The sequence below is a fragment of the Canis aureus genome, chromosome 6, assembly GCF_053574225.1.
Source record: "Canis aureus isolate CA01 chromosome 6, VMU_Caureus_v.1.0, whole genome shotgun sequence".
In the NCBI taxonomy this organism is placed as follows: domain Eukaryota; kingdom Metazoa; phylum Chordata; class Mammalia; order Carnivora; family Canidae; genus Canis; species Canis aureus.
In genome coordinates, this window is record NC_135616.1 from 27,037,240 (window position 1) to 27,059,061 (window position 21,822).

General features: G+C 37.4%; 1 protein-coding gene across 6 annotated transcripts in view; it reads left to right on the forward strand.

Moving 5' to 3' along the window:
* The window catches only part of ELP2 (elongator acetyltransferase complex subunit 2), a 48,698-nt gene that overhangs the window by 15,830 nt on the left and 11,046 nt on the right, over window positions 1-21,822 (forward strand). For 3 of the 6 annotated variants that reach the window (XR_013381372.1, XM_077900503.1, XM_077900498.1), the window contains exons 9-17: window positions 860-955; window positions 2,401-2,501; window positions 2,702-2,833; window positions 6,320-6,469; window positions 9,290-9,478; window positions 11,646-11,715; window positions 12,886-12,981; window positions 13,131-13,188; window positions 13,986-14,058. Coding sequence is in view for 5 of the 6 variants with exons in the window: in XM_077900503.1 (XP_077756629.1) it covers window positions 860-955; window positions 2,401-2,501; window positions 2,702-2,833; window positions 6,320-6,469; window positions 9,290-9,478; window positions 11,646-11,715; window positions 12,886-12,981; window positions 13,131-13,188; window positions 13,986-14,058 (965 nt within the window). In the remaining variant the exon portion in view is untranslated. The remainder of the gene's footprint in view (window positions 1-859; window positions 956-2,400; window positions 2,502-2,701; window positions 2,834-6,319; window positions 6,470-9,289; window positions 9,479-11,645; window positions 11,716-12,885; window positions 12,982-13,130; window positions 13,189-13,985; window positions 14,059-21,822) is intronic. The other 3 variants (XM_077900500.1, XM_077900501.1, XM_077900502.1) reach the window with 3 other exon arrangements.

Here is a 21,822-nt window from a genome sequence, read left to right on the forward strand (position 1 = left end):
GTTTAATATTTTCTTAGTAAATTAATTTGTAAAATGATGCCAAATTTTCAGCGTTAGCATAGGAAGATCTAAAGGAATAAAGAGAATTATCTATACCTTTACTGAATAAGAGACATGCCAAAGCACTATACTTCAGTGGTATATGTAATTCTGATTTTCTTACTGTCTGGAGTCAGAACAGTCCCCCTGCATGATAGATCCTGCTGGAATGTTGTATTTGAAGGAAATATTTTTGAGTATTCAACTAAATTATAAAGTTAGCCCTCAGTGAGCGTTGTTTACCTAGGAATACTCTTCCTTGTTATTACTCTGTTTTTTAAAGCCCATTAGGGTTGGGATTTTGTAACATCGTTTTATGGGGAGAACCAAAAAATCCTTAATCAGTGTGTTATGAGTAGCTAGCTAATCCCAAGTAAGAAATTTTTGTGATATTTTTATCAATTATTTTATTTGAACAGTCACAATACTGATTTGACTTCCTCTATTTCTGTATTTAAGCTAAGTTTCTTAAAAATAGTATTAGGTTATTACACATTGATAGTGTGGAGAGCAAGGAAAGCTGACATGTCTGGTTTTGCTTTTTAATTGCAATGTAAGAGTAGTTGTTCCTGAACACTTTTAAAATTGAACATATTCCTTAGCATGTATTTATGATTAGATAGAAAAACTTGAGAGAAAAATTTATATATCTTTAGAACTTTTTTCTTTGTAATTTTGAACAGTGGATAAAATTAATTTATTTTTTGTTGAATCTAAATCATGTTCAGATTTTTGAAGGAGGGTATGAAATTGTACAATTTGGTTTTAAAAATTCTTTTTAGAAGGGCTTTGAGAAAAGAAAATGTCATTTTTGTTATAGGTGTTAAAATAGCATTTGCAATTACTCTGGAGACTGTACTGGCTGGTCATGAAAACTGGGTAAATGCAGTTCATTGGCAGCCTTCATTCTACAAAGGTAGGGGAAAAGCCGTATATGTATCTCTCATTTCAGGTAAATCTCATGTACAGAATGAAGTGGTGGCTTTTTACCCGCCGCCCCCCCCCCCCCGCCCCCAGTGTGATTAAAAATCTCGAATGAGGAGCCTGGCTGACTCAGTCAATAGAACATGCAATTCTTGATCTTGAGGTTGTAAGTTTGGGCCCCATGCTGAGTGTAGAGGTTACTTAAAATCTTTAAAAAAAAAATTAAAAAAAATAAAATCTGAAATACATTTTTTTTTAAAGATTTTATTTATTCATGAGAGACACAGAGAGGCAGAGACACAGGCAGAGGGAGAAGCAGGCTCTATGCAGGGAGCCTGATGTGGGACTCGATCCCAGGACTCCAGGACCACGCCCTGGGCTGAAGGCAGGCGCTAAACCGCTGAGCCATCTAGGGATTCCCTGAAATACATTTTTAAGTTGGCAAAGTATAAAACTGCAGCTGTTGGACATGTTCTGCTGGACAGTCAATTCCATTGAAACTTAAACTCCTGAGTGGGAAAAGTGTGAATGCTGCCCTGATGCTGAAACCACCACTCCCATTTTAAGTCTCTTAAAACTTTTCATCTAGTCATTATGGGATATAAGAGAAATTGACTTTTAAGCCAACTTCCAACTTCACTGGAACCTTTGTCCCTGGAAATAAAAAAGTTGGCATAATACTGGGATGCAACATTTATGAAAAAATAAGACTCTCTGTCCCTTTCTTTTGCCCTCAATCTCCCATTTGTGAAGTGATGTTTGCATACTAAAGCTGGCGCTGTGGTGTAGAGCTGAATAAGGCATAAGCCTCACATTCCTCCCCCAGCTTATTCTCCAAGACAAGAGTAGAAAATATGAATAATGAATATGAATGTAATCACCATTCAATTGTTATTAATATTGTTATATTAGTATTGCCATATTTGCCAAATATTGCCATATTTGTTGTAGTTAAAAATATATGTATATTGTTGGTATCGAGGGACCCCTGTGTATTCTTTCCTGAACCTTTTCCCCCTCCGTTCTTCTCTTAGGGCAACTACAGGACTGAATTCACTGCATATCATTGTCATGAGTATTTTTATACTTATGCTACACATTTATATAGCCCCAAACAGTATTGTTTTACAGCTGTTAAAACCTGGCATCAATATATACTCTCCTCTTACAACTTGCCTTTTAACTTGACATGTTTGGAGATCTATCCATGTTGATTCATATCGCTCTAATTTTTATTAAAGTGTAATACTCCATTATCTAAATATACCACAACTCATTCATCTGTTCTTCTAATGGTAGATTTATGTAGTGTTTCCAAAGTTTGGCTATAGTAATGCTGCAAGTGAATGTTCTTGCAGTACTCATATCATGTTTTTCTAGTAATCTATAAACATAATGCTTGTTGGTCACTTTAAAGCATTTGCTTTTATTCTTTAGATGGTATTCTCCAGCAGCCAATGAGATTGTTGTCTGCCTCAATGGATAAAACCATGATCCTCTGGGCTCCAGATGAAGAGTCAGGAGTTTGGCTAGAACAGGTAAACATGTGAATATTTAAGGAACAGGAAATTGGGTTTAATAAACAGTAGTTAACTCCCAAGTTTGTATTCCTGGAGATGCAAATGTTTACTCTTTATATATGCTAAATAAGAGGGAACATAACAATCTCTGAAATCTGTGATTTCTACTGTGTGAAGTGTGGAATATTGATTACATATTATTTTCTATTATTGCATAGGTCCGAGTAGGTGAAGTAGGTGGAAATACTCTGGGATTTTATGATTGCCAGTTTAATGAAGATGGTTCCATGATCATCGCTCATGCTTTCCATGGAGCATTACACCTTTGGAAACAGAATGTGACTAACCCAGTAAGAAAAGCATATTTAAATAAAGCATTTGTGATCAAATAGAGTGAAGTGAAACCTAGATAAGTTATGTTACACACTTATAATACTTTGCAGAAACATAGTAGATGTGCTTAAGTTCCAATGACATCATTTCTTATTATAGACATTAATACTGTAGTTATACTAAGAAACTTAAAGCTCTTCTAAGGCATAAAGTATTCATTTGTCCATCATTGTTGAGGTTCTGAAATTTGTACATAGGTAAACTTTCTACATAAGTGAACTCTAAGCTGTATAAATTTTAAGCTCTGCCTTTAAACTCTATGCATTTTTTGATGGGAATGTTTCCTAAAATGTTTAGCTTCCCTGTCTTCTTAAAGGAAATAACATAATTTGGTTTTCCTGTGGACAGTTGGGTGCTCCATAGATAATTACTAATGAATGATTGACAAAAGGGCAATAAGACCATCTGTTATTTTGTGAAGGAATATATTAATGCTCACAGGGCTGTTGATAAGTGTAATTTTATTTTATTTATTTATTTTTATTTATTTTTTTGATAAGTGTAATTTTAAATGGTCTTCTAAATCCTGGGCTCTTTTTACATCTTTTTTAATAATAGTCTCTTCTCAAAGTGAAGTAATCTTCTAATCATGTGTCTGCCTCTCATCATTATTCCATCTCTTTCTCATTTGCTTCTGGTCTACTTCTTTGGATTTGGGAAATGGGATTGCAGGAACAGTAACTAAGAGCACAGGCCTGGGAACTAGATAGCCTGGGTTCAGAGCCTGGCCCCAGCATTTACTGGCCCTGTATCCTCGAGGGCATTGCCTGACCTCTGGTCTCAGGTTCCTCCTCTGTGAAATGTGGATGGAAATAGCTCCTACTAATAGGGTTTTTGTGGTGCTTCAGTGAGTTCAAATTTGTACAGTATGAAAAACGGGGTCTGACACACATGTGGGACAGTATGTTAATATATTTCAAACCAAGTATATAAATGAGAGAAGAGCATTGAGTGAAATGTGAGTCAGTAGATTCCGAATGTGCATCTCATGGGTTACTTTATAAAATAAAAGCTCATGGATTTGTATAATCTTTAGTTGATGGCCTTTGTAATAGTTGTATCATCCATCTATGAAGATTTGACTTCTCGGTGCATGGAGTGATTTACTCTTTCCCTTATATTTTCCATTTGAAGTTGACCTTCAAGATTGTTTCTACTAGTAAGGAGTCAGACCTGTATACACAGAGAACAAATTGATGGTTGCTAGAGGGGAAAGAGGAGTGGGAGTTGGGCCAAGTAGGTGAAGGGGAATGGGAGGTACAGGCTTCCAATTATGGAATTAAGTCATGGGAATAAAAGGCACAGAAGGAGTTATAGTCATGATATTATAATAGTGTTTATGGTGACAGTAGCTACATCAGTGGTGAGCATAGTGTAATGTGTAGATATATTGAATCACTATGTTGTACACCTGAAACTAATGTAATATTGTGTATCAACCATACATACACTTTGAAAAACAGAAGGATTGTTTTTGCTATGAAATGAACCAGGGTTGGGCACCTGGGTGGCTCAGTGGTTGAGTGTCTGCCTTTGGCTCAGGTAGTGATCTCTCGGGGTCCTGGGATTGAGTCCTGCATCAGGAGCCTGCTTCTCCCTCTATGTCTCTGCCTCTGTCTCTGTCTCTCGTGAATAAATACATAAAATCTTAAAAAAAAAAAAAAAAAAAAAAGAAAGAAAGAAAGAAAGAAAGAACGAACGAACCAGGGAATCATCAGCTAAGGCACCTGTTTTAGATTTTTAAATTTATTAGAGCACGTGTGCACGTGTGTATGCATGTGTGGGAGGGAAAGAGGGAGAAGAAGAGAATTCCAAGCGACTCCTTGCTGAATGTGAAGCCCAAAGTGAGGCTTAATCCCATGACCTGGAGATCATGACCTGAGCCAAAATCAGGAGTTGGAGGATGCTTAACTGAGTCACCCAGGTGTCCCTAAGGCACTTTTAAATAAGATATTTTTTAGGATAAATTTTTTTCTTAACTTGAAGCTCTTTTGAGTCATATTTCAGTTTTAGTTTTTGAGGGCCTTCATAGAAAAAAAAGTGTCAGATGAGTTAAAAAAAAAAAAAAAAAAAAACCTCAAGCCACAAGACAGAATTCAGGGAACTTATAATTTGACTTCAGATTTATAATAACTGCTTACCAAGTATTTAAAGTGACTTTAAAAAAAATAGACTTTATAGACTTTATTTTTAAAGAAGTTTTAGGTTCACAGAAAAATTGAGCAGAAAGTACAGAGAGTTCTAGTACACCCTCTTGCACCCATGTGCATAGCCTCCCACACCAGAGTGGCACATTTGTTACAATTGAGGCTGATTTTAAAAACAAACACTGCAATTCAGGACTGTTATAGTGGAAAACTGTACTGATAGTCCAAAAGTGCTGCCCTTTGTTCAGAGCTTTTTGAAAACTCCCATTAGTGCTAACTTTAGAATCAGTTTTTATGTCACAGAAGAAATTAATAGCATTTCTTAGTCACAACTGTTTAATTTTTTTTTTACCAGAAAATAATATAGCTTAGCTTAATCACTGATTTCATCATACTTTGCTTTGAGTGACCTTTTAGCTATTTATACAAGTCTAATTTTACTCTAAAGATTGTTTTACTACTACTTGAGGTGGTTCAAAAAGATGCTGTGTGGACCAGACATAGGACATTTTCTGTACTTGATTGTCTCTATTCACATGCTTGCTGGTACAGGCTCCCTCAAGAGGTGGGCCAGCTAGGTTCGATTCAGCCTCTATTCTGTATACCTGTAGCTCCTTTTACTTGATAAAGAAAGCTATCAGGGCACCTGAGTGGCGCAGTTGGTTAAGCATCCAACTTTTGGTTTAGGCTCAGATCCTAATTTCAGTATCTTGAGATCGAGCCCCACATCAAGTTCTGTGCTCGGTGCAGAGTGCTTGAGATTCTTTGTACCTCTCCCTCTGCCTCTCTCTCTTGTACACGTATACTTTCTGTCTCCTGTCTCTAAAATAAATTTTAAAAACTTAAAAAAAAATTAAGCCAATCAGGCACACACTCAGAATCTGCTGATTCATTTTACATAATACTCTTTATTATGTAGTTTAAACAAAAATACACAAATAATACGTATTATGTGCCAGCATTGTTCTGCATATTTTACAAATATAAATTCATTCATTTAATTCTCGTAACAGCCGTACAAGCTTGGTAACTCTTCTAGAAGAGTTCTTTGAGGCAAAGAAAAGTTAAATAGTATCTAACTTCTAGGAGGCTTTCAGTAAATGCTGAATTGAGGGGAATTTCCCAGGATTAATGCCTTAAGATCCAATCTTGTTTTTTAAGTTTTTCACCTTGCTTGGGACATCAGTGTTTTCCATCATTAACCCTGAGGGCAGAAGGCATTATCATTATCAGACTTGATTTTGAGTAGCAGTGATCTCTGATTATTTTGATGTGTCATGAGTACTTTCATTGCAGAGAGAGTGGACTCCAGAGATTGTTATTTCAGGACACTTTGATGGTGTCCAAGACCTAATGTGGGATCCTCAAGGAGAGTTTATCATCACTGTTGGTACTGACCAGACAACTCGACTTTTTGCTCCATGGAAGAGAAAAGACCAATCACAGGTGAAATGTCTTCCTACTTGACTGATGTACTTTAAAAAACACCCTTGAGTGCGTGAAAGGGGGGGCAACATTGTTAGGCACTATGGAAATGCAAGTGAAAACCGTGATGTGCTTCTACAGACTATATAGAATGGCTGAAGTGAAAAGTACTGACAGTAAGGAGTGGTGGTAAGGATGCAGAGTGGCCCAAGCTTTTATACTTTGTTCATAGGAGTGCAAAACGATACAGCCAGTTAGGAAAACGTTTGATGTTTTCTTAAGAACTTAAACATACATATACTTTTTACAATTCAGACAATTTAAGTGTCAGTTTTCAAAATTTACTTTTGTTCTACATAAAAGTTAACTTATCCCTTATAATTTTAGGTTTAATTCATTAGGAAATGCTGTCAAGTTTGCAGTGGAAACTAATTTCTAAAGTCATATAGTGTTAGGTAATAGTGATTGAGGGCAGTTTTTGTTTAATAAACTTTTCAGTCTTGGTCCTGAGCTCAAAAAATTACAACCAGACTTTACCACTGGCAAGCCATTGAACTGTGCTATGTGGTAGAGAAAGCCTGTGTACTCAGTTTCAGTTTGTTTCTTTTCTTTTTTTTTAAGATTTTTTTTTTATTTGTGAGCGAAAGAGGGAGCGAGCATGAGTTGGGGGGAGGGGCAAACGGAGAGGGAGAAGCAGACTACTTGCTGAGCAGGGACCCTGACTCAGGGTCGATCATGACCTGAGCTGAAGGCAGACACTTAAACAACTGAGCCACCAAGGCGCCCCCTCAGTTTCAATTTCTGACAGAAATTCTTGGAACTGACTACAAGTCAGTCCTTGAAAACAAGCGAAATCTGCCACTTATATTAGTACTTTAGTAGCAGCGGTAGATTCAGATTATAGAGTTGAAGACATTGGGAGCAATACTAGAGTCCATTAAAAAACAAAGCAAATGATTTACAGTGCTTTTCTTTCTTTTCTTTTCTTTTTTCTTTTCTTTTCTTTCTTTTCTTCTTTCTTTCTTTTTTTCTTCTTTCTTTCTTTCTTTCTTTCTTTCTTTCTTTCTTTCTTTCTTTCTTTCTTTCTTTCTTTCTTTCTTAAGATTTTACTTATTTATTCATGAGAGACACACAGAGAAAGGCAGAGACATAGGCAGACAGAGAAGCATGCTTCTCTCAGGGAGCCCAATGTGGGACTCGATCCCACACCTGGGATCAAGCCCTGAGCCAAAGGCAAAAGCTCAACTGCTGAGCCACCCAGTCATCCCTGTAGTGCTTTTCTATGGCTCTTTGTGACTTGTTGCCGGTATAGTTCAGCTGTTGTTTATTAATCATCCACTAAAAAATGGATAAATTGGACTTCACCAAAATGTAGAATTTTTGCTCCTTGAAAGATACTGTCAGGAAAATGAGAAGACCAGTCACAAACTGGGAGAAAGTATTTACCAAGTACATCTCTGGTAAGGGATTTATATCCAGGGTATATAAAGAATGCCTTAGAACTCAGTAATAGGAAAACAAAACAATCCTATTAAAAAAAAAAAAGACAAAAGATTTGAACGGATACTTCTCCAAAGAAGATATAAGGAAATAAGGACAGGAAAGGATCCTCAACCCCATAGTCATTAGGGAAATGCAGAGTAAAACTACAATGAGGAACCATTACACACCTATCAGAGTGATTAAAGTAAAAGATTGACTATACCAAGTTTTGGTGAGGAAGCAGGCGGCTGGCACTCTCCTCTACTGTTGATGGGATTGTTTTTTGTTTGTTTTGTTTTGGTTTTTTTAAGATTTTATTTATTTATTCATGAGAGACACACAGATTGAGAGAGAGGCAGAGACACAGGCAGAGGGAGAAGCAGGCTCCACGCAGGGAGCCCGATGTGGGACTCGATCCAGGGTCCCCAGGATCACACCCCAGGCTCTAGGTGGCTCCAAACCGCTGCGCCACCAGAGCTGCCCTGCTGATGGGATTGTAAAACATAATGTCTTTGGGAAATAATTTGGCAGTTTCTTAAAAATTTAAATATGCATCTATGATATGATTTAGCCATTTTACTTATAGGTGGTATTTACCCAAGAAAAACAGAAGCCCATGGCCATGCAAAGAAAGGTTTCTACAGAAATGTTCACAACTGCTTTTTCAGTAAAAGACAAAAACTGGAGGGATGCCTGGGTGGCTTGGTGGTTGAGGGTCTCCCTTTGGCTTGAGGTGTGATCCCGGAGTCCCAGGATCAAGTCCCACATCGGGCTCCCTGCATGGAGTCTGCTTCTCCCTCTGCCTGTGTCTCTGCCTCTTTCTCTCTCTCTCTCATGAATAAATAAATAAAAAATCTTTAAAAAAAAAAAAAAGACAAAAACTGGAAACAACCTAAATGTCTGTTGGTATGTGAATGGATCAACAAGCTTATGTATGTGTATGTATATACACATAATATACACATATCTGTACAAGGGAATATACTCAGTAACCAAAAGGATTGAATTATCAATAAACACAACACAGATGAATCTGCTCTGTGGTCATATTTCCATGGCATAATAAATGATTTTGCATCTCATATTTTGCTTGTTGAAATGAATTTGAGGGATGCCTGGGTGACTCAGTGGTTAAGCACCTGCCTTCGGCTCCGGGCAACGACCCTGGAGTCCCAAGATGGAGTCCCACATTGGGCTCCCTGCATGGAGCCTGCTTTTCTCTCTGCCTGTGTCTCTGCCTCTCTCTCTCTCTCTCTCTCTGTCTGTCTCTCTCATGAATAAATAAATAAAATCTTAAAAAAAAAAGAATTTGATTTTGAAATGTATGATCATTTTTGTTTATCCTATTTTAATACCCAGGTGACTTGGCATGAAATTGCCAGGCCTCAGATACATGGATATGACCTGAAATGTTTGGCAATGATTAATCGGTTTCAGTTTGTATCTGGAGCAGATGAAAAAGTTCTTCGGGTATTTTCTGCACCTCGGAATTTTGTGGAAAATTTTTGTGCCATTACAGGCCAGTCTATGAATCTTGTGCTTTATAATGTGAGTATTCTTCTAAATGTTTCAGCTTAAATCCATGCACTTCATTTAAGAAAAAATTTGTTTTTAAGATTTTATTTATTTATTCATGAGAGAGAGAGAGAAAGAAAGAGGCAGAGACACAGACAGAGGGAGAAGCAGGCTCCATGCAGGGAGCCCAACGTGGGACTCGATCCCAGGACTCCAGGATCACTCCCTGGATGGAAGGCAGGCACCAAATCGCTGAGCCACTCTGGGATCCCCTTCATTTAAGAAATTTTTTGCTTAAATCTGTAAAGGAAGCTCATTGCTAGAAAGGAAGTCAAATCATGTTATTGGCTTGACAACCTTTTTTGCACACTGTGGCATACAATAATTTAAATGTTAAAACCAGAAATATCTTTAAAAGGTAGCCTGAGACACTGTGAAGAATTACATTATGTCAAGGCAGGAGCCATGTATCATCACTGTGACAGGTACTTAAAATAAAACAATATATAGTAGGCCATACTTTCAAGATTTCCATGTAGCTGTAGGTTAGGGATAGGGAGCAGTGGAGTTGAAGTACTTGGAATTATTAGGTGAGACCAATGATATATAAATTATAAAAATTATAAAGTAATTAGTTTCAAAGTTATGAAATTAGGAAGATAGTTGTGTTACACAGAAGTGTGAGCCTCATATGGTTCTTCACTGAGAGTTGGGTCACAGATTTGGTTCTGAGATTTAAAAGGATAAGTGTAGGGAGAAGGGGGAAGGAAGGGAGAGGGAGTGAGCGAGTGAGCATCGGGGTAGCCATAGCTATTCAAATGAAGAGTAGTATAGCCAGGGAAATGGAGAGAATGGGAGAAAGTCCAAGTGCTGGAGGACCTTGGGAGGCAGGCACAATTAGACTGGGGGGCTCTGTTGGCGGGGGGAAGGAGGTCCTCTAACCAAAGAAGGTTCTGAAAAGTACTTTGGTGTAGAAAGTATTATGTGAGACCAGGATACATTTGAGCCTGGAGACTGAAAGCAGGGCAGCTAACACCAGTCTGGATAAGACTGAAGAAGAAGAAAATGAGTCATTTGAAATAAACTTTCCAACTAAATTTCCTTGACTGTATACTGGGCACCTCAGTATACATAGGCTTTCTTGATGATGAGAAGATTTAAGATTCTATTCTGCTTGTTTCTAATCATAATAGACAATGGGAATGAGATTAAAAAGGAACTCTTGATTGGGATTATTATATAGAGCTGCAGGGGTGGAAGGGCAGTTAGTTTCAGGATCTCTCAATTCTAGGGGTTGAAATGTGGTTTTGGGATTCCATGAAAGCCTTAGTCCAGGTAAACAGTCAATTCTGTGTCCTAAGATACAGAAATTGCCTAGACCGGAAAGCTTCTTGCTGTACTTTGGGTTTTGTTCCCATTCTGAATGTGGGGACAAGTTTGTAGGAATGCTTCTTGCTTCTCTTTTCCATGCTGGTTTGTTGTTCTTGGTGTCTGAAATAAAGCATGCTGTCTCTTATATCCTGGACTGTTGTTCCTGATGAAGGCTTAAGTTCCCATTGCTCATGTTTGTGTTGAGTTCCAGCCTTTGTATATTAAAGTCTGAATTGTAAGAAATGCTCTTATCATCTGGACATGTGCCAATTTTTATAGTTAGCATATAGTTTCTTTTAATTTGATGTAAATTGCATAGTATAAATAGATTATTGGCACTTCAGACAGTACTCTAAAATTTTTTTTAAAGATACCGAGTTATTTAAATATGTTTCATGAAAATACTCCGTGCTTTTTTAGGAAATGGTCATGTTTGCAGGAGTATCATTAGGATATTTTTGGGAGACTCTTGGAAGTAGATCCCCATGCATGCCATTTTCAGCCTATTCTTTGCTAGAAACCAGACCAGTGCATGCCTTCTCAGACTCTGAAACTCACTGAACTGTTAGAGTTTGATGAGCTCATGGAAGAAAGGATGCTGGACTTTATGGATTGGGTGTAGAACGTTGGGGGTTAACTGCAGCCTGTCTTCAGAGAGTAATTGCTTAGCATTGCATCTGTTGGTTTAGAAAATGGAAGTGTGGGCAGATATCCACTCAATGTGATCTTTAAATTGCTCCTCTGCATTTATGAGCATGACATTTTTGTGTGCCTGAGGTGTAGTAGTAACTTCTAGTATTTAAAACATGTATCATACTTTTTATTCCAGCAGGACAGTGATCTTCCAGAAGGAGCTACAGTCCCTGCCTTGGGGTTATCAAATAAAGCTGTCTTTCAAGGTAAGGCTTTTAGTGTCCAAAAGTTTTGAATCCATAGTGGTGTTTAAAATCTAGTTATAAAAATAAATGAATGAATGAATGAATGAATGAATGAATGAATAAATAAATAATCTAGTTAAACACTTGGATAATATGTACTTCATGTTCATTACTGATTTAAAAAAATTTTTTAAAGGTTTATTTATTTATTTTAGAGAGAGTGAGCTGGAGGCAGAGGGAGAGAGAGGTCTTAAGCAGATTCCAAACTGAGCATGGATCCTGACGTGGGGCTTGATGCCATGACCCTGAAATTACAACCCAAGCTGCCAATACAAGAGGTGGCCACTTAACTGCTTGTGCCACCCAGGCACCCCTGATTTTTTTTTTTTCTTAGATTTTATTTATTTGAGAGAGTGAAAGCAAGAGAGATATAGAGGAAGAGGGAAAAGCCGACTCCCTACTGAGCAGAGAGCCCAATAGGAGGCTTGATCCCAGGACCCTGAGATCATGACCTGAGCCAAAGGCAGACACTTCACCGACTGCACCCCTTAGGTGCCCTGATTTTTTTTTTTTTAAATCACAACACATTTGTCTGCTTTCTCCATCAGACATTTCATAATAAATACTTTGGCCATATGTAGACCCTGAAATAGGTACAGCTTTCACAAAGTGTGTTTCATAGAGCACTACCACTACCACGTTTTTTTTTGAATACCACATGTTAATATGGGTGGCCTGAAGAATCTGATTTTTTTAAAAATTTGGGAAATGTTAGGTCAAAGAAAAAAGGAATCTGGGCAGCCCTGGTGGCGCAGCGGTTTAGCGCCTCCTGGAGACCCAGGATCGAGTCCCATGTTGGGCTCCCTGCATGGAGCCTGCTTCTCCCTCTGCCTGTGTCTCTGCCTCTCTCTCTGTTTCTCTATGAATGGATAAATAGAATCTCAAAAAACAAAAAAGAAAGAAAAAAGAATCCGTGGAATTGACTGGTGCTTCAAGGAACACATTTGGAATTTGGAAGATATTGAAGTAATGGAAATACCCTTGGCTTTGGAATCACAGTGATGCATCTTTGAAGTACAATTAGTACTTTGAAGTGCCACTGCTTTCTGATGGTTGTGATATTGGGACATGTACAAGACATATACATATAGGGGCTATATTCATGATGTTGATGTGTTTCATTTACACTAGGAGATATAGCCTCTCAGCCTTCTGATGAAGAGGAACTATTAACTAGTACCAGTTTCGAGTATCAACCAGTGGCCTTTCAACCTTCCATACTTACTGGTAAGAAATGGTAAAAAGGTGGTTTAATAAGAGTCATTAGTACACATAGTATGATACCTGTCACTGTTGACCTAAGTAAGTGCTGTAGAATTTACTCATTTGCATGAAATCAGAAAAAAAATAATTCCAGTGCTATACGTTTATTATAGAACCTCCCACTGAGGATCATCTTCTGCAGAATACTTTATGGCCTGAAGTTCAAAAACTGTAAGTTAAACTGTGCAAATCTATTTGGTCTGATTCTGTCATAACTTGTAATTTTTTTTTCTCCCCACAACTTGATTTTCTCCTTTGCTTTCTTGTTACTTATATTGTCCCCCCATCTAAAAATCTTTAGTGGATAAGGGACAAGAATCAAACTTCACATAGATTTTTATATTACTGTGTATTTACTAGATTTTTATTGGTCTTTGTTTTTAAAGTAGAGACATAGCATTATATCTCTTTTACTTTTTTTTTTTTTTTTTTTTAATGATTTTACTTATTTATTTGAGAGAGAGGGATAGCACAGAGGGAGAGTGAAAGGGAGAAACCAACTCCCTCCTGATCAAAGAGCCCACTGTGGGGCTTGATCCCAGGACCCTGAGATTGTGACCTGAGCTAAAGGCAGATGCTTAATCAACTGAGCCACCCAGGTGCCCCATTTCTTTCCCTTTTTCAAAAGGACTTCTAAGATTTATTATTCTGTTTTTTGTTTTTTTCCCTTGGGTGTTTTTCCATCAAAACCTTTCCTGGATTTATCTGTTGTATTGGCTGGTGGGGGTGGAGGTGTGAAATGTATTTTAATCTAATTGTTTGAATAAGTTGTAGCACTTTTAGGAAGCTGGCCTGTTTCCCAGTCTCTCTGTTTTTTACCCTAAATGCTTGCCTAGACAGAAATGTAATGTCCCTAAAAGAATTGTATGTTACGGAGATTGATGTTCTTTTCACATGTTAAAACTTTGCAGCATGAAAATAAGTATATATACTAATAAAGGGATCATGCATTTTTTTTTAAATTTTAGATATGGACATGGTTATGAAATATTTTGTGTTGCTTGTAGCAATTCAAAGACTCTGCTTGCCTCAGCATGTAAGGTAGGGAATTTTTTTTATTCTACTTGGTGACATGTTATTTGAGTCCTCAGGCTCTTAAAAGTTGTGGTAATAGAGGCAGAATGCTCCGTGAAAGGCCACTGGGACCTACTTTTTTCTGAACTTACTTTCTCAATCTCATTTCCCTTCTTTCCCTTCAAAATCTTGCAATTGAGGGGCACCTGGCTACCTCAGTTAGTAGACCATGTGACTCCTAATATCGGGATGGTGAGTTCAAGCCCCATGTTGAGTGTGTAGAGCTTACATAAAGAGAAATAAAATAAAGCCTGCAGTTGGATTTTAAATCTGTTTGAGCCACACACTTTTGTTTTTAAATACTTGGTTTAAGTTGATGTATGCCCGATTTATTTATTTTTTTTTAAGATTTTATTTATTTATTCATGAGAGACACAGAGGCAGAGACCAGGCAGAGGGAGAAGCAGGCTCTGCAGGGAGCCCGATGCGGGACTCGATCCGAGGACTCCAGGCTTGTGCCCTGGGCTGAAGGCAGGCGCTAACCGCTGAACCACCCAGGAGTCCCTTGCCTGATGTATTTAATCAGATGTTTCTAAGTGACCTAAAAAGATAATAAATAAATTGAAATAATTGGGAGCCCTGAAGACACAGGGAAATGAGAAGGAGCCCTCTGCTCCATTTGAGTTTCTCCAGGAACAGATGTGGTATCGACTGAAGTGAATGGAGTCCCTCAGCCTATGCCAGGGTGAGGCAGGGTGGTGCCTGCTCACTAGCACATGGCACTGTGGAATAGTGCTCTTCAAGCTTTTGCCTGGGAGAATGATCCCAAACTTAAAATTCAGTATTTATCCATATATTCATACTCTGTGGAAGGAGCCAGTGTGTATGGAGGATTGTCTGAAAGGTCTGAGATCTACATATTTCTCTACATTTTCTAAAATTCATTTACTTGTTTTAAATGTGATAATGCGAGCTGCCTATGTGGCTAGGCTCCTCTGTCCCTGCTCTTTCTGCAGCTTCTTGCTGTTGGCCTATATTGTGAGGCGTCATAAGTATCAATATACCCCTCCTGCCTTATGTCCTTTGCTTGTCCCTCTGTGAGGATGGTACTGAGAATACTTCCTTGGTGGCAGGGGCCTGTGGAAAGAATGGAGTGTGGTATCAGGAAAAGCCATGCTTCTATTGAGCAGCTTATTTGTTTTTAGCTTTTGGGCACTGTTGGTCATATAATTGATTATTTTTCCTTTTCAAATGGTCTTGCTTTTATAGCAAAAATGTGCAGCTTTCTTTTTGTTATTTGTATACTTGTTCTGTGTATTTTATATTTAAATAAACAATAGAAAAGCGATGTGGATGTTAGTGTGGCTTGGAAAGTTTAAATCTGCAGATTTACCTGAAGGTAGCTGGGTTTCTTGAAGATGCCAGCCACATATTTGGTTTTCTTTGGTAAAGCAGATGATTAGATGTATCTTTCTTTGAAACTAACATTTTTAGCAATTTTATTTGGGTGTTAGTAGCATACTATAAGTTGCGTGTTGAAAGTGAACAGTTTGATAAGTTTTAACATGTTTGTTTATACCTGTGAAATCACGACCACAAGTAAGATAATAGACATAGCCATCAACCCTAGATTATTTCCTTTGTCCCTTGGTAAGTCCTCTTCCCTGCTCCTTCTTACCCTCTGCTGCCTCATCCCTAGGAAACCACTAATCTGTTTCCTGTCATGATAGAGTAGTTTGTATCTTCTAAAATTTATATAAGTGGAATCATGCCGTATTTCCTTCCTTCCTTCCTTCCTTCCTTCCTTCCTTCCTTCCTTCCTTCCTTCCTTCCTTCCTTCCAGCTCAGGAATAAATAAATAAAATCTTAAAAAAAGAAACTGCCAATCTATTTTCCAAAGTGGTTGTACCATTTTGCAGTTCCCGCCAGCAGAGGGACTTTGAGTAGCTTCACACCCTTATCAATATTTTGTACTCCACGGTCAATCTTTTTAACTATTCAGTTTGGTGGGTAACATCTCGTGATTGTAATTTGCATTTTCCACAAGACCAGTGTTGTTGAGCATCTTTTTATGTGCTAATTTTCCATCTGTATCTCTTCTTTGATGAAGTATCTTCAAATCTTCTGCCCATTTCTTTATAGCAATTGTTTTTCCACTACTGAATTTGGGAAAGTTCTTTATATACACTGGATACAACTATCAGATAAATGCTATTTAGATAATTATTCCCAATGACTTGTCCTCATTTCCCTAACTGTGTTTTTCAAAGAGCAGAAGTTATATGTTTTGGTGAAGTCTGATTTACCAGTTTTTTTTCTGTATTGGGTTGTGTGCTTTTTGTGTAATGTCTAAGGAATCTTTGCCTAACTGAAGGTCACAAAGATCTGCTACATTTTGTTCTAGGAGTTTTGTAGATTTTAAGTTTTATGTTTACATCTTTAATTCTTGCATTCTTTGCATTTGGCCTGGAATTTAGGTTAAAGTTGGGTTTTTTTGCATGTCAGTATCCAATTGTACCATCATTATTTGTTGAAAAGACTACTCTTTTATTTACTGCCTTTTGCACCTTTGCTAGAAATCACCTGTCTATATATGTATGAGTCTTTTTCTACACTTTTATTTTCTTCTGTTCATCTTTTTTTCTTATGTTGATGCAGTACCACATTCTTTTAATAGCTGTAGCTTTTTGTAATAGGTCTTGAAATCAGGAACCAATTCTCTTCTTACTTTTCAAAGTTATTTGGAGGAGATTATAACAATATTGGGTTTTTTGACATGCAAATGCACTGTCTCATTTATTTAGGTCTTTAATTTCTCAGGATGATTTTTTAAAGTAAACATTTTATTTAAATATTTTATTATTCATCAGAGACACAAGGAGGCAGAGACATAGGGAGAAGGAGAAGCAAGCTCCCTGCGGGGAGCCTGATGCAGGACTTGATCCCAGAACTCCAGGATCACACCCTGAGCCGAAGGCAGACGCTCAACCACTGAGCCACCCAGGCGTCCCAGTAAACATTTTATTTTAGAATGATGGTAGATTTAACAAAATGTTGCGGAGATAATATATAGTTTTATCTCACCCAATTTTCCCATTGTTAACATCTTACTATTAGGAATGTTTGTTTTGTAGTTTTCAGTGTCAGGTCTTAGGCAATTCTGTCAGATTTACCCTTATTTCAAATATTTTGTATCTTTTCCTTGCTTTTTGTATATTGATCTTACATCCTGGGAGCTTTCTAAATTTGTACCTTTTTTTTTTTTTTTTTAATTTGTACCTTTATTATACATGCTATAGCATTTCCATATAGATTCTTATGTTGCCTATGAGTAAAGAAATTTCCTTCCTCATATGCATGTCTTAATGTTGGATAGAAATGGTATAGTAATAGCAGAAATCCTTGGCCTAATTCCTCACCTCAGGATTCCTTCTTTGTCCATTACAGGTGATGTTTGCTATAGACTTTTTTGTGATTCTTCTCTCTCAGGTTGCCTCCAATTTCTAGTTTGCAGAGAGGTTTTGTTTTGGTTTTTTTTTTTTTTTTTTTTTTTTTTTTTTTTAAAGATTTGTATTTATTTGAGAGAGAGAGTGAGCAAGAGAGAGAACGTGAGCAGGGGCAGGGGAGAGGGAGAAGCAGGTTGCTCACTGAGCAGGGAGCCTGACATGGGACTCGATCCCAGGACCCCAGGATTATGACCCTCATGAGCCAGAGGCAGATCCTCAACTGACTGAGCCACCCAGGTGCCTCTGCAGAGAGTTTTTATCAGGAATGGAAGATAGATTTTGTTAAGTATTTTTTCTTCATCTGTTGATATGATCATATGGTTTCCCCTTTTCAGTTTATTAATATGGTGAATTACACGGATTTTTAGAATAATAAACCAACGTCACATTCCTGGAACCAAACCCCACCTGTTTATAGTACATTATCATTTTATATACTGTTGGACTAATTTTTCTAAAATTTTGTTAAACTTTTGTATATAATATATGATGGATATTGAAATATAGTTTTCTTTTTTTATTTTTATTTTTTTTGAAATATAGTTTTCTTTATATGGTTTTGGTTTCAGAGTAATATTAGCCTCTTAGAAATATTTCTTCCTCTGCAATTTTCTGGAAGAGTTTGTGTAGAATTTGTATTACTATCTTTTTAAATTTTTGAGAAAAATCCCCAGTAAGCCAACCAATCCTGGAGTTTTCTTTGTGGCAAAGTTTTTAACTAGAAATATAATATCTTTAATAGATATAGGACTGTGTAGCTTTTCTTGAGTGCACTTTGGTAGTTTGTATTTTTCAGAAAATTTGTCCCTTTTATTTATTTATTTTTTTTTAAATTTTTTTATTTATTTATGATAGTCACACAGAGAGAGAGAGAGAGAGAGAGAGAGAGAGAGAGAGACGCAGAGACATAGGCAGAGGGAGAAGCAGGCTCCATGCACCAGGAGCCCGATATGGGATTCGATCCTGGGTCTCCAGGATCGCGCCCTGGGCCAAAGGCAGGCGCTAAACCGCTGCGCCACCCAGGGATCCCAATTTGTCCCTTTTAATATTGAAAGAATATCTGGTGATGTTACCTTTGTTTTTTTTTTTTTTTTTTTTAAGATTTTATTTTTTTACTTGAGAAGGTAGTAAGATGGAGAGAACACAAGCCAAGGCGCAGAGGGAGAGGGGGAAGCAGACTCTCTGCTGAGCAGGGAGCTGGACATGGGGCTCGATCCCAGGAACCCTGTGATCATAACTTGAACTGAAGGCAGGTACTTAATCAACTGAGTCACCCAGGTGCCCCAGATGTCATCTTTCTTACAACTGTTATCAGCAATTTGTGTCTTCTCTCTCATACCTTTTTTTGGGGTGGAGAGCTTTCTGAGAATTAATCGGGAAAATAATTATTTTTTTGGTATTTTCAAATAACCAGCTTTTTGGTTTTGTGGATTTTCCTCTGCTGCTGTTCTTGTTTCTGTTTCATTGATTTTTTGCTGGTTTTTTTTCTTAGATTTCATTTCCTCTACTGTTTCTAGTTTAATAAGGCTAAAGCTGAAGCCATTGATTTCAGATCTTTCTATAATTTTTTATTTTTTTATTTATGATAGTCACAGAGAGAGAGAGAGAGAGAGAGGCAGAGACATAGGCAGAGGGAGAAGCAGGCTCCATGCACCGGGAGCTCGACGTGGGATTTGATCCTGGGTCTCCAGGATCGCGCCCTGGGCCAAAGGCAGGCGCCAAACCGCTGCGCCACCCAGGGATCCCGATTTCAGATCTTTCTAATACAGATGTTGAGTGCTATAATTTTCTAAGTATTATTATTAATTTGTTTTTTAAAAAGCTTTTTTTTAAAGATTTTATTTATTTATTCATGAGAAACAGAGAGGCAGAGACATAGGCAGAAGGAGAAGCAGGGTCCCTGCAAGGAGCCTGATGTGGGACTTGATCCAAGGACCTGAGATCACGCCCTGAGCCAAAGGCAGATACTCAACCACTGAGCCACCCACGTGTCCCTCTAAGTATTAAAGTTTTGATAGTTCTGTTCATTTTCACTAAAAATATTTTTAAATTTCTCTTGATTTTGTCTTTTTACCTATAGGTTATTTTGAGATTTATTATTTAGTTTCCTTATACTGAGTGTTTTCCAAATATCTTTCTGTTACTGATTTCTAATTTAATTTCTTTATGGTCAGAAAACATAGTATAATTTGAATCCTTTGAAATTTAATCTTGGTAATCTTGGAACATGGTAAATTTCCATGTTCAGTTAAAAAGGATGTGGATTCGGGATCCCTGGGTGGCAGCGGTTTAGTGCCTGCCTTCTGCCCAGGGCATGATCCTGGAGTCCTGGGATCGAGTCCCACATTGGGCTCCCTGCATGGAGCCTGCTTCTCCCTCTGCCTGTGTCTCTCATGAATAAATAAATAATATCTTTAAAAAAAAAAAAATAAAGGATGTGAATTCTCTTTCTGTTAGGTGGAGTGTTCTGAAAATGTGAATTATGTCAGATTGGTTGATAGTGTTATGTCTCGATACTTTTGAGTTTTATTGAGAGTAGCTTTTTGAGATCTATATGGTTGTGGGCTTATCTTTTAATACTTGTTTTTCAATCAGTTTTTATATTTTGGAGCTCTGCTATTAAAACATTTATGATTTATGTTCTCTTGATTAATTGACTAGTTTATCATTATGGAATGATCCTCTTTATTTCTGGCCATATGTTGTGCTCTCAAATCTATGTTGTCCAATGTTAATATACCCACTCCAGCTTTCTTTTGAGAAGTGCTTGAATTATGTATCTTTTTTCCACCCTTGTACTCTTCAGCTATTTGTTTCCTTTTTTTTTTTCAAGTGGGTTTCTTAAAGACAGCATACAGTTGGATCTTACTTTTTTATTCATCTTGATAATCTTCCATTTTAATAGTGGCAATTGTGAGGCCATTTACTTTAAAAAAAACATGAGATATAATTTTTAATTAGAGATTTTTTTTTAAATAAAGATTTTATTTATTTATTTGAGAAAGAGAGAGTGCAGAGTGAGAGGGAGAGGTAGACTCCCTGCTAAGCAGAGAGCCTGATGTGGGGCTTGATCCCAGGACCCTGAGATCATGACTTGAGCAGAAGGGAGATGCTCAACTGACTGAGCCACCCAGGTGTCCCTTAATGTAATAAATAATATGCTTAGATTTAAATCTGTCATCTTGCTATTTTGTTTTCTATTTGTTCCATCCTTTCTTTTTTTTCATTTTACTTACTTTGGGTTAATTGATTACTTCTTATGAGTCTGTTTTATTTCTTTTGTTTGGTTAGTAGATATAACTACTGTGTAATTTTATTGGTTGTCTTTCATTTCATAGTGTACATCTGTAATTTGCCACAGTCTGCCTTCAAGTAATGTTGCACTGTTTCATGAATGATTTAGGAACTTCACAGAAGTATACTTCTGTTTCCCCCTACTGTGGTTTTGTTGGACACTTTACTTCTTCAGAGAAATTCCTCAAGATTTTATTTATTTATCCATGATAGACATAGAGAGAGAGGAAAAGAGAGAGAGAAACACAGGCAGAGGGAGAAGTGGGCTCCATGCCAGGAGCCCGATTCGGGACTCGATCCTGGGACTCCAAAATCAAACCCTGGGCCAGAGTCAGGCGCCGAACCTCTGAGCCACCCAGGGATCCCCGTGATCAGTCAGTTATCTTTTGAAGAGATATAAATAAAAAATTTTCCAGCAGATACCAGTTTCTTTCTGCCTAAAGGATATTCTTTAACATTCCTGGTAATGTATTTCTGCTGGTCCTGAATTTTTTGAGCTGCCTGTCTGACAGACTCTGTCTCTCCCTCATTTTTCAATAATAATTTTTATAGTGGGTAAGATGTTGGTTTTCCTCTCAGTACTTTAACAATGGAGCTCCTTTTTTTTTTTGCATTGTTTCTGATAGGAATTTGCTGTAATTTTTTTGTTTCTTGGTGGTGGGCTTTTCCCCTCCAACTGCAATTTTATTTTTTATTGCTGGTTGTAAACAATGTGATTATTTTCTATATAATTTTCTTCATGTTTTGGGTTTTATTGAACTTCTTGGATCTGTAGGTTTATTGTTTTTATCACATTTGGAAATTTTTCGGCAATTATCTTTTTAAGTATTTTTTCTTTTCTTCCTTTGTGGAGACTCTAGTTACACTTCTTTATTTTTTTTTTTTTTTTTATTTTTATTTATTTATGATAGTCACACAGAGAGAGAGAGAGAGAGAGAGGCAGAGACATAGGCAGAGGGAGAAGCAGGCTCCATGCACCGGGAGCCCGACG